General features: G+C 42.5%; 1 protein-coding gene across 1 annotated transcript in view; it reads left to right on the top strand.

The window, feature by feature from the left end:
• Ttc23l (tetratricopeptide repeat domain 23 like) overlaps positions 1-12,895 on the top strand; it is a 46,260-nt gene that overhangs the window by 11,647 nt on the left and 21,718 nt on the right. The window contains exons 4-5 of the mRNA XM_035438790.1: positions 8,315-8,471; positions 10,146-10,271. Coding sequence (XP_035294681.1) covers positions 8,315-8,471; positions 10,146-10,271 — 283 coding nt within the window. The remainder of the gene's footprint in view (positions 1-8,314; positions 8,472-10,145; positions 10,272-12,895) is intronic.

Here is a 12,895-nt window from a genome sequence, read left to right as displayed (position 1 = left end):
TCCCTCTGTGTCCCCTCCTACACTAGAATATGGGCGTTAAGCCCAAGGGCTGATTTTCCTCAACAAACAGTCCTTCTGTAAGTATTTTATGAGAAATTTGTACATGCAAAAGAAATATCAGGAAGAGCATGCTGGGATACCCTCAAAGAACTGAGAACCTCTTGTGCGTGGTGAGCTACCAGGAGACCCGGGAGTGCAGGTGTTTAAGGTCTGAGTTCTGTAATTGATTTAAATAAATGCCCTCAGAAAGGCTGAGTGATGTCATTCCAACTGAGACAGCAAGTGATAGATAGTGTGTATCTGTGTGCATGTGCGCATGTGTTTGTGTGTGTCTGTGCACATTCAAGAAAGGCTAAGAAATGAATAGGATGTGGTTGGGAGAAGAAAACATGGTGTAGGAGGTCAGATTCTAATGATGAAAGACAAGGACAGAGGTGAAGGCTTAAGGAGCAATGTGCAGCATCTGTGCAGACCACGGGGAGATACCCTATCCAGCCATGATTTGGTGTGTGGCATCTGTGTAGACTGCAGCGACATACCCCATCTAGCCATGATTTGGACTAGGAAGATGAACTTGGAAAGCAGGCTGTGTTGGGCAATAATAGCATGGCTTTTAAAGATAGGCCAAGGGCCTCATACTGACACAGTAGGCAAGGAAGGCCACTGGAGATTTTCCAGCAGGCTGCTGTAAAAAATCAAAGTATCCCTTTAGCAAAAACTATTCTCTCAATGATAGTTGAATGGAAGCTACTTGAGTTATCTGGATCGAATACTAAAGCTAAACCTAAATAAATGGATTTTAAAAAGCAAGGATTCAGGGGTTTATGAAGAAAAGACCATTTTAAAACCAATTCCCATTCCCAGGAATCTTTCCTAAATACTCACATCATATGGATAAAACTATTCTTCGAAGATTGGCTATGGTGCTGAAAGATTAGAAACAACAAAGAATCCATCAATAGAGAAAAACACAAACACACAAAGGGAGAATAAGAGCATGAAGGACCTCTGTGTACTATCAGGGGAATGCCTGAGTGGATCTTTAGGGGAAAGGGAATCGCAGTGAAGGGCAGGATTAGAATTTAGTTCTTCCTACATAAATAAGAAGGGAATAGACAAAGAATATACGAGAAAGAAAAGAAAAGAGGATAATAGAGGGTGCTTATAATGACAAACCAGATTAGAAATGAGGCCTCAGTGTGTGCTATTCCATATAACTTTAACTTTTCTTTCTTTTTTATTTTTTCTATTAAGATGTTGTATTATGTAGCCCAGGCTAGCCTCCAACTTACTATGTAGTTGAGGATGGTATTGAATCTCTGATCCTCCTGTCTCCACCTCCCAAGTGCTGGCTTGATTTTAGCTTTTCAATCCTAGAAATAAATATCCTAAAATGATTGTTGCACAGGAGGGCACAGCAACACAGGTGTGTGACCTACAGCAGCCAAGATGCTGGAGCAGCATAGGATCACAAGCTAGGAACCAAACCACAGAGCAAGTTCATGGCCAGCTTGGGCTACATGATACATGTTTTCTCTACTCACCCCAGGAGAGAAGGTGAATTCCCAAAGGTGACTTTGACCCCAAAGATGCCATTTTCATTGAAGAATGGGTCATGAAAGGAGAACTGGAACTATTGTGTGCAAGATTTTTTTTTTTTTTGGTTTTGTTTGTTTTTGAGATAGGGTCTCACTACATTGCCCTGACTCACAGAGATCTGCCTGCCTCTCATTTCTGGGACTGAAGTTGTGCACTGCCAAGTCTGGCTGGGTGCAGGCTTTGATGTCTTGATTTCAAATTGCAATAGAAAAACCTGCTATCTTCTTACTTGGTGTTAGAAACCTAGGAATGAAATATGAGGATCAATAAGGAAAATCATAATCGTGAGGACAATTGGAAACTACAACTTGACAGAAGACATGGATGTTACATGCACTGAAGCTAGGTAGGGTTGCAATTACAGAGACGTTCATAGAATTTCTGAGATGCAAAGAGAATAGGAATATGCAGAAAGACTTGGAAATCAACATGGTAATGAGTGGGAACAAAGGACCTTGGGAAAGGCTTACTTAGTAAAGAATCACTCAGAAAGGATCAAGTACATGATGGTATTTGGTGCTACAACAAGCTGGGAACTAAGAAATTGTGATTTGATGTATTTGTTCGGACTTTGGAAACCTCAGAATAGTTAGTTACTCCACAGTTGTTGCAGCAGAAGACAGTTTCCAGAATTAAGTTCAAGGAACAGGGACCAATGATTACACGGTACATTCTCTTGTTTGGTTTAGTTCAACTGGTTTTGAGACAGTGCTTCATTATGTAGATCAGGATACTCTCAAACCCACAATCCTTCTGCCAAAGGCTCCTGAGTGCTGAAATTACAGTTGTGTGCCACTGGACTACATGTCCACTATCTGGACTATATGTTGGACATACTAGATATTAAAAGAGGTGAAGGAAGATGGGATGGACAGCTAAAAATGTCAGAAAAAGACATCTTGTTTTACAGAAGAAAAAGATACAATAACATTTTAGTCAAAGAGGAAGGAGCAAGTTGGAAAAGAGTATTGGAAGTATCTTAGTGTTCTATTGCTATGAAGAGATACCATGACCATGGCAACTCTTATAAAGGAAAGCATTTAATTGGGGCTTGCTTATAGTTCCATTGCTTTAGTATATTGTCATCGTGGCAGCGAGCAAGATGGCATGCAGGAAGGTATGTTGCTGGAGAAGTAGCTAAGAGTCTACACCCGGATCCATAGCAGCAGGAAGAGAGACACTGAGACTGGTCTGAGCATTTGAAAGTCCAAAGCCCAACCCTAGTGACACACTTCCTCCAGCAAGGCCACAGCTACTCCAAAAATGTTATACCTCTTAATCTCTCTCAAGTCCTGCCACTCCTTGATGGCCAAGCATTCAAATATATGAGCCTATAAAGGCCATTCTTCTTCAAATCACCACAGGACTTTTAAAAAATGGGGTAGCTGAGTTTGGTGACATATGCCTGTGATCCAGCATTGTGAAACTAGGGCAAGAGAATCATTAGATCAAAGTCATTCTGTAAGTACATAGTGAAACTTTATCCCATCAGTTATTAGACTAATGTGTGGGATTGGGGTCAATGAGAGAACATGAAACCTTTATAGGTCGCTGTTGATTGGTGAGATGAAGCTAGGGATGTCAGAAGTGGAACTCTGTTTCCAACTGCCCTGAGGGGTAATTCTGAAGCGTTTAATGACACAGCAGCTGAGAAAGGGCAGGCAGAGAAAGGGTAGTTTGATGTATGGTGATGAAGTTTCCAAGTGCACTGGAAGGAGCATATGGTATATGGACAGGCAGTTTCCTGCTATTTTTCTTATTATTGAGACAGTAAATTAATCAGTTAGCTTGTTGTAATTGGGAACTGTCCAGGTATTCATAGCTCTGTTGCATGTGCTACAAAACCAGAAAAAGTAAAAGGCATGGGCCCTATTTTCTCTAATTAGAACCTGGTACAGACACAACTGAGGATGATTTAAAACAAAGCCAAACAAACAACAAACAAGCAAACAAAAACTCCCACAGATGATCTAGCCTGAAGGAATCCCACTCCAGCTTAAAGTGAGTTTGCCTTTGAGTCTTAGAAGAATCATGAAAAATGCACAAAGTTAAGACAGATGTAATAAATTACTCAATAAGAGAAACTGGCTCTGGAAATAATAGTGGTTAATATGTATCCAGACTCTATTCCAGTGCCACCTAATCCTTTCTTGTGAGTTAAATTGATCATTAAGACCAAAATAACATGGAAGGTGTTTTCATTAGCATCTTTTAGGAAGATAAATATTGAAGCACAGGTAAACTAAATAATTAGTTCAAGGCCATGTGGTTAGTAAGATGTGGCTATGTCAAGACTTATTCTAGGAAATCTGACTGTTGAACTTGGTCTCTTATTCCATAATCGCAGCACCCAGGAGGCAGAAACAGTCAGATCCTTGAGTTCAAGGTCAGCGGTCTACACAGTGAGTCAGGACAGCTAGAGATACAAGGAGAAACCCTGTCTCAAAAAAACCAAAGGGGGGGGAGTGGGGAGAGTGAGAGGAAAGAGAGATATCAGAGAATACTGCCCACACTAAAGTGAAATAATATGTGTACTGGACAAGTTTGAATCCATTTTACAGTTCACCAGCATTTACCTGTAACCACTGACTCAGGCTCCTACAGGCTTTGATGCCACTCTGATTTTTACCTCATTTATGCACATAACAATAAGGGTGGTGATGCCCCAGGCTTGGGAGGGCAGAGAAAGGAAAATGAGTGAGCAGCCCCTGGGGTTGAAGACTTGGAGATTAGAGTTGTCTGATTAGGCACCTGGGACATCCTTCCTTAGGAAGACCCTATAAAAAGTCTCATGTATATGTATATGTGCAGAATTGTCTTTTTCACATGCAAGGAAGTATTTTTCAATTAAAAATGCAAATTCATTTTAAAGTGTCACTGATAATGGCTTGGGGGACATTTTATCATGCACTTTCTTAAACATAAAAATAATTGCTATCAGAAAATGGGAAACTGTAGGAATACTTCAGACACAAACAGAGCTCTTTCATATTGAAAAGGCTGGAACACATTTCTCTAGAGCAGTGATCTCCAAAGTCTTCAGAATTCACTTCCCTTTCACTAAAAATGCTTGAGTGCTCTCCATTTATGTCATTATTACAAGGCAGGTTCAACCGTATTAACATATATACTACTATAAATAGTTATAAGACAGGAAAAAAGAACAGGCTAAAAACAGCACTGAAGTGTTGGTCCCCCAATACATGATGGCATCTTGCCTGCCCACAGGAGTACATGCACCTTATCCAAACCAGAGAGGCCTCAAAAGCAGCACTTTCCCATGTGATGGTGCCAAACCTCTGCTCAGTCTCCTTAAGCCCCACTGGTTGTGAATTCAGTGTTTTCACTGGGGACCCAGGAGTGTGGAGCAACTGTGTAATTAACTGGCAGGTGAGCCTGCTAGAAAAGAGTTAGTTCCTCTTGGAGATGTCATAGCCAGCCAGGCACCAGAGCAGGAGGAGGCAGTTCTGTGGGAAGCGGTAGGGGGCTTCAGAGCTGGTTGGTTTCTCTGTGGTAGCTGTTTTGCTTCCAGTTCACTCATCCAGGAAGGTTATGCTGCTCCAAGGATGTTCAGTACCCCTTCCATGTTCACTCTTCTTCCTCCTAGGGAATCAGGGAGACAACTGAGTTGGGTCACTACCCTCCTAAGCGTTCACGTGGCTTTGGAAAACAACTCATTTGATCAAAAGACTCTCTCGGTGGTTTCCTATTTTAATGTCTTGGGTTTTAGGACACCAACACCAACTTCTAATGTCTTGCTTTCAAAGTTTACTAGTTGATGCTAACACCCCCTAAGTGCCTGACAAGTGAGATACAGACACATCATCTTAGCTTCTGCATTATTTTGAATCTCTTAAATGTGAAAGTATCAAGCAGTGTTGCTGATTTCATTATCAATAAGATGATTGGGCCAGGACTGTTCTGTCCCCAAGGATTAGATTATAGCCTCAATAAGAGAGGCTGCAGGGACAGGCAGTGGTGATGCATGCCTTTAATCCCAGCACTCGGGAGGCAGAGGCAAGTGGATCTCTGTGAGTTCAAGGCCAGCCTGGTCTACAGATCAAGTTCCAGGACAGTCTACAAAAGCTACAGAGAAACCCTGTCTTGAAAAACAAAAACAAAAAACAAAGCAAAAGAAAAAAAGAGGCTGCAGGAAGCATGCAGCTCTTTTTTTCTGATCCATCTTCCCATGTCAATATAGCAAGAAAGGCATACCTGCCTGTAGATATCTTAATCTTAGATGCCCTAAGCTCGAATGTCTGTTATGGTACCTCAGGAAAGCCAGCCTCCAAGACTACATTATACAGACCCACCACAGTTTGTACATCTTTAAGTTCAAATTTCACTTTTAGTCTAATTGATCCGCTTCTTTCCTAACACTTGTATTTTTATGGCCTCAGGCTTTACTCAGACGGAAAATTCTCTGTTAATCAAATCCTTCCCACTCTTCAAGACCAAGATTAGCCCATAAAAATAAGAGGATTTAACTGGAATCCAGATGCAGAGAAGGATGAGTGAAGGGCAAAGGGGTCCAGACCAGGCTGGTGAAACCCACAGAAACAGCTGACCTGAACATCAGGGAACTCTTGCTCCCCAGACTGATAGCTGGGATACCAGCATAGGACTGATACAGACCCCAGGAACATGGGTTTCAGTGAGGAAACCTTGGAAATCTACCGGACCTCCTGTAGTAGGTCAATCTTTACCCCTAGCATAGGTGTGGACTTTGGGAGTGCATTCCACATAGAGGAATACTCCCTGAGCCAAGACACACAGGGGTGGGCCTAGGCCCTATCCCAAAGGATATGATAGACTCTGATGACACCCTATGGAAGGTCTCACCATCCAGGGGGAGCAGAAAGGATATGTGATAGGTAGGGTTTTAGTTGTGGGGGAGTGGTGGTAGGGGGAGGATGGGAATGAGAGGGAACTGGGATTGTCATGTAAAACAATCTTGTTTCTAATTAAAAATAAAAAAATTTGCAAGAAAAGAGGATTTTACTAACACTAGCCAGGCACAGTGGTGCACACATTTGATCACAGCAGAGGCAGGTGGGTCTCTGTGAGTCAGGGTCAGCCTGGTCTACATCGTAAGTTCCAGGACAGTCAGAGCTACAGAGTGAGACCCTGTCTTGGAAATACGATGTTTACTGACTCTGCTTCACCAGGTGTGGGCCTCAGATACCCTGAATTAACACCACCTAGGAGAGTTGTTATCAGTTTGAATGTTTGGTTGTTGTAGACCTTATTGCTGTTTTAAGGGTGAATCTTGTTTCTCACCTCCGTGCTTGTAAACCAGCAACCACTGGAAGCTGAAAGCAGGGCCCTGGGATTTGTACAGGAAAGTCTGAGAGCCCCATCAGTCTTCTAACTTAGAACCAAGCCCTCTCTTTACAGAGCCCACTTTTCTCTTCACTTAAGCTTTTCAGGGCCGAGTTGGCTTCGGGATCAGGTTTAGAGCTGTTCCAGAGAACACTTTGTTCCCTTTATTGTTGTAACTCAATCAGGAGGTCCTGCACATTTAGAACATATGAAAGCTTCGGGCAGCAATGGCCAGTCCTTTCAAATTATCCTTGTTGAAAATTGAGTTGAACCCATGCTTCTCGGCCAAAGGCAAAGCGGAATTTTTTTAGGAACAAGCCAGTGTTGTGAAGTGAGGATTAGGGGCACAAGAGGCCTACTTGGCAGGAATGACCATGTTTACCAGCTCTAGATGCCTTCGGAGAGGGCCAAAATTGAGCACTGCATCTTGTTTTCAGTAGGCTGGAAGAGGACAGGATAGTATCTAGCCCTTTTCTTTTCCCATGAAGAAAAGGGAAAAGTGTGAGTTAGGGTTGATGATGATGCAGTAGTCCAATAGATGATGTTCTCAAGTCTACCTTCTACCTCTCTTAAGTGGACAAATAGCTCTGATAAGCTCTCATGAATGGCAGATTTTTCTTAGAAAACAAGAGGAAACCCACACCAGTTCTGGTACTTGGCATTCCCTTCGTCTCGCTAGTGAGGGGCCTCACTGCACTTAGAAATTGGATTCTCTCTCTCTCTCTTTCTCTCTCTCTCTCTCTCTCTCTCTCTCTCTCTCTCTCTCTCTGGGTCTGTGTGTGTGTGTGTGTGTGTGTGTGTGTGTGTGTGTGTGTGTTCAATTAGCATGGCCAGCTTCATCTTGGATTGGACAAAAAGAAACCTCAGATGGAAGTAATTACATTCCTAAACCCTTGTATTTATAGAATGTATTTTCCAGAGAGCTGAAAGCCAGCCTGGTATGTCTCCATGTGCTTGGTGAGGGAAAGCTTTCATACCAAGTGCCATTTGCCATTTGAAGGATAGAGATGCTTTGAAAGTTGAAAAGGTCACGTGCATTTTCGGCAGAACTTCGAAGGGGTCACTCAGCTGTCACCCCAGTCGGTCACTGGTTTCCAAACTGAGACCCACAGATCAATGCCAGGGAGACTGCATAAAGATCATTTGTGGAGTTCAGAATAGAGTTTCCCAGACCTATTCTTCTAACAATTCCAGCTTGCAGGCCTGGGTTAGATCCTGGGATCTGTGCTGAATGGACACTCCAAATACTGTGATTCCCTAGATTTAGGAACCATACCTGACAAGCACTACCTTCTGCTCTGTCAGGAATACCTTTGACTGGACCGTGCCTTATGTAATGTCTTTTTTTCCTGACACTTCCTAATGTCTCTCCCACCTCTCTAATCTTCCTCAGGCCTCCCATCTCAAGCCAAGAAACATGCAGAGTCAGCCAGGAGCACACTGCTGACCTGGAAGCAAAACAAAACCACAGACAAGGAGAGAAAAGGAATCCTGGGATCCCTCGTCATACTCTACTATACTCTGGGGACAGCCTGGCTCCTACAAAACCAATATCCTTTCTTTCCCTAGTGTATCTGGTGATGGAGGTTACAGGCCACATGCCGGATGGGATAGTGGATAACAGAACTGGCTCCTGTTAACTGTGTTCTAAAATCTAGGCCCTCCGTTTAGGTGTTTGTCCACCTAAAAAGGAATGCATTTTATTTTTGTGTTTGTTCCTATAAGGCCAGATTTGAGTCATGGAAGGTATCTCACTAGCAATACACGCCATAGCCAACTGGAATGTTCTGAGTCTGGTGGGCTTTTCATGGAACACTCAGATTGACAGACAATGTGTATGTAGGTGTGGTGGCAGTAGCAGTGTGGGATTGGAGAGGATGAGTGGTAATTTAAAGTGCACTTTAGCAAAAATAGCCGCCTATCCATTGCAATTCTCTGGGGGAGCTTGAAGAATAAGTGCCAAACCCTGGGAATTTTGAGTTTTTACTAGATATAGGGTATTTTCTGTTCCTTGAGCTGGTTGAAAGCCACAGGTAACTATAATGTATAGTAGAACCCACTAGTTTAATGGGTCCTTGATCATCTAATGCTTTTAAAAATGCTATTGAGAATATCACTTGTGAAAACAGAAGCCAAGCAAATGGATCACTGATGGCATTCTCCATGGCTCCAGAAAAAGACCCTGATACATGCCTGTATCACATGACATACTCAGTTTATAAAGGGGGCAGAGGGCTATTTACACTTATAGTTGTAGAAGTTCTAGTTCAAGAGCTGCTGGCTCTTCTGCTTTGGGGTCTGTAGCAAGGCAGAACATCATGACAAGGGGGGCTAGTGAAATAAAATCACTTACTTATAACCAGGGGGGAGATGAGAGACAAAGAGGAAGGTGCTGGAATCCTACTGTGTTCATCAAGGGCATCTCCCATGACTCTACTACACCTCATCAAAGTTCCTCCATCCCCCAGTAGTATAATGTTAGCATTCAAGCTCTTGATACCAAGACCTTCCAGGACACTAGAGAGCAGAATGGCATCAGTGTCTATTCTTAGGAAATGTGTGGTTTTGATCTTTGTGTATATTCTCTTCACTTGGAAGGTGTCAAGAGAAGTAGAGTTCCTGAGTAATGTTGAGCATTCTGGGCTCCGAAGTCCCTATCTCTCCCCCTCTAGATACCCTCCTCTCTATTGGGGCTGTCAGCTTGCTATGTCCTGTACGTGGTTTTCTGCTGGTACAACCTTAGTGGGGAGAGATTGAAATTCGGGAAATGGAAGGATGTTTGGGAATTAAGGGGATTTTTTTTCCTGCTATTTGCCTCTGGCACCAAACCTGCTTTACTTGGATTTTCTAAAAGAGCCAAAAAGTCCCTTTCAGCATAATTAGTTCCTCTTATTTCCCATTGCTATGAAACAATTTTGTAAAAATGAATAACTGTTGTCGGGCAGTCGATGTCTCTAAAGGAAATCTAGTATAATTTACAGTTTCCGTTTGTTCTTGCAGACACTCACCAGTCCAGACCTGGATTCAGGGAGTCACCACAGGAAACCCAAGGCCTTGTTCTTTTCCAGAGAATTCTCCCTTCTTGATGGCATACACATGGAGAATAGAGAACACAGTTGAATACCTACTTTCAAACAATTCTTTGTTTTCCCAAAGGCCCCTTTGCTTAGCTTATAGACTGCTGTCCCTATAGAGTGACAGTTAGTGTGCCTTGACTGCCCCACTGGCAAACAGGCCTATTTCCACCTGAAGAAAGCGGAAAAAAACATGAAGGAACTGAAAGAGTTAAACAAAGGAGACATTGGTGGAAGCCAAGTCTCAGATAAAGACCTAACCATTGCTCTGGGCAGGTAAGATCTGGCCATAAAGAAGCAGAAGCTTTTGTGAATGAGGTCTGGGTTTTTTTCTCTTCTCTGATCTGATAAAAGGGGGGAAATGTGCTCCTTTAATCCCAGCACTCAGGAAACAGAGGCAGATGGATCTCTGTGAGTTCAAGGCTAGCCTGGTCTACACAGAGAGTGCCAGGACAGACTCCAAAGCTACACAGAGAAATGCTGTCTCAAAAAAATCAAAAAAGGGATGTGGGGGGGATGCTCAGAGCAAAAAGCCCAGAGCTCAGCTGATAATACAAGAGGCCATGTTTTTCAAACATGGGTCCTGTGAGTTCACTATGCACTGCCACACTTAATCCTCACAGCCACCACTGAGGTGCTCAGTTATGTTATGGTTTCCTCAGAGAGCCAGGAGATTGAGCTGAGGTTAAGCACTTGTTCTCAGGCAGTGGTTCTCACCTATGAGTCCAGACCCCTTGGAGTCTCAAATCAGACATCCTGCATGACAGATATTTACATTATGATTCATAACAGTAGCAAAATTAAAGTTATGAAGTAACAACAAAATAACCTTATGGCTTGGGGCCACCAGGACATGAGGAACTGCGTTGAAAAGTGGCAGCATTAGGAAGGCTGGGAACCAATGCTCTAAAGTGACATAGCTTGTACGTATTGGATATGTGATCTAAACTCATCTCTTTGCCCTTCATTATTGTAACTGCCTTTCATTGACTTTGGAATTGATTTCTTTTTCTGACTTGCCTGTTACTTTTGTCATCAAGCATGACAGAGAAGTAACAGAGAAGGAGAGAACACTCAAGAAGGCAAATCGGAGACTATCGGAGCTATGGACAGACATGCACTGTTAAGGAAAGCTCTGTTCTGTGTAGAAACAGAGTCCATGGGATTTGTTTAAGCCAGAACAAGACTTAAAACTGTTTTGAGATGAGTTAAGAATCCCCCGAGAATGGAGAATTTAGAAAGGGGAGTGGGCCAATCAGATTATCAGGAAAAAGAAATAATGAAAGTTTACTGTTCCCCAGATTTTTCAAATATCTTCACATCCTTGAAAGAAATCTCTTTCCAAAAGCTATAAGCACTTGGCACAGTAGGGCAGATGACTGAATGCTAAGTAAATGAAACACATGCGTCACATCTGCCTGCTCTAAACAGCCATGAATCTAGAAGTCAAATGGGACATGGTGGGGACATGTTGGAATGTTCAGAGCAAAGTCAGACTATTGACTCAAATCCATAGGGCCATAGTTAGAGTCTGGTGAATGTCTCCTGCTGTCACAGAGGGCACTACTTAAAGGTTATCTGCCTTATGTGAAACAAAAACCACGTTGTCTTTTCTCAATTCTAGTGTTTATTTTACTCATTCACACCAGTATCTGTTTTGTGTGTGTACTAAGTGTTAGAATGCTTACTCTGTATAATACATACCACACAGTGTTTGAGTGCTTTGAAGTTTTATTTCTTTCAGGCCTTGCTGTAACCTATGAGGGTAGGCATTCTTAATATTTTTATTTGACAGATAAGAAAATAAGGCACTGGGCAGTTGTGGTGCATACCTTTAATCCCAGCACTTGAGAGGCAGAGGCAGGTGGATCTCTGTGAGTTGGAGGCCAGCCTGGTCTACAAAGCAAGTTCTAGGATAGCTAGGACTAGTTACACAGACAAACTATCTTAAAAAAAAATGGCCCAGGAAGATTAACTGAAGGTGACAGAATTAGTTGAAGAACTTGGCTTATCATTGAAACATCTGAATTCATAGCTTATCTTCTGTACCATGCTGTTATAGTTGATATATATCAAATATCTAGTAAAGACAAATATCTAGTAATGCCTTTTTTCCATTGAAGGGCAGAGACACTAAGACAAGATTGTTCAGGTTAAACAACTTGCTAAAATCTCCCTTAAAGCTCTTGATGGGAGCCATCCTTAATGTCTGAAGAATAAGAGAAATACATTTGGTCAAGAGAACATTTGTGTGGTTGATAGAAGAGATTATCGCTTCAAAGAACGATTAGATAACCTGTCAGTGCCCTTGATCATTCACACTCATCTTGAGGACAAGATAAGTCTGTTAGAATAGCCAGCTGACAGGCCTTTTGCTCTCTTCAGGTGCGAGTCACAAATAGGCAGCCCTGAGTTCTTTTTTATTGAGTCAAACTCAATGCTGTTGCCCAGGCTGTCCTTAAATTTATAGGAATCATCCTGCTTCTGTCTCATGAGTGCTGGACATAAAGTTGTGGGCCATCATATTTAGCCAAGAGTTTTGGGGGCTCACAACACCTAACACCTAGAGCTTTATGATTTTAGAAGCCAGAAATTTGTAGCTCCTGGTGCTCAGGCAGAGGCATTTTTCTCTGGGCGTTGAGTCCTGTCACCCTACAGTAAATGGTATGTCATCTCCGGAGTCAGGACCCTCACCTTTTAATCATTGATAGCTCTTTAGATCTTCACTTGAGAGTCTTGCAATACCAGCTTTCAGAGCCTCTTGCCTCCTACAGTCTTAGCTCTCCAGTTCCAAACCCTAGCTGTGCTCTCTGGAACTCTTCAGACACTTTTTTTTTTTTTTTTTGCTGATAGGAGGTCAACAAATGACAGTTCTGGAGAATGCTCTGTAGGACAATGCA

This window comes from Cricetulus griseus, chromosome 2, assembly GCF_003668045.3.
Source record: "Cricetulus griseus strain 17A/GY chromosome 2, alternate assembly CriGri-PICRH-1.0, whole genome shotgun sequence".
NCBI classification, from domain to species: Eukaryota; Metazoa; Chordata; class Mammalia; order Rodentia; family Cricetidae; genus Cricetulus; species Cricetulus griseus.
Note: the sequence above shows the minus strand (reverse complement) of the source record. Positions and strands in the feature narration are given on the sequence as shown.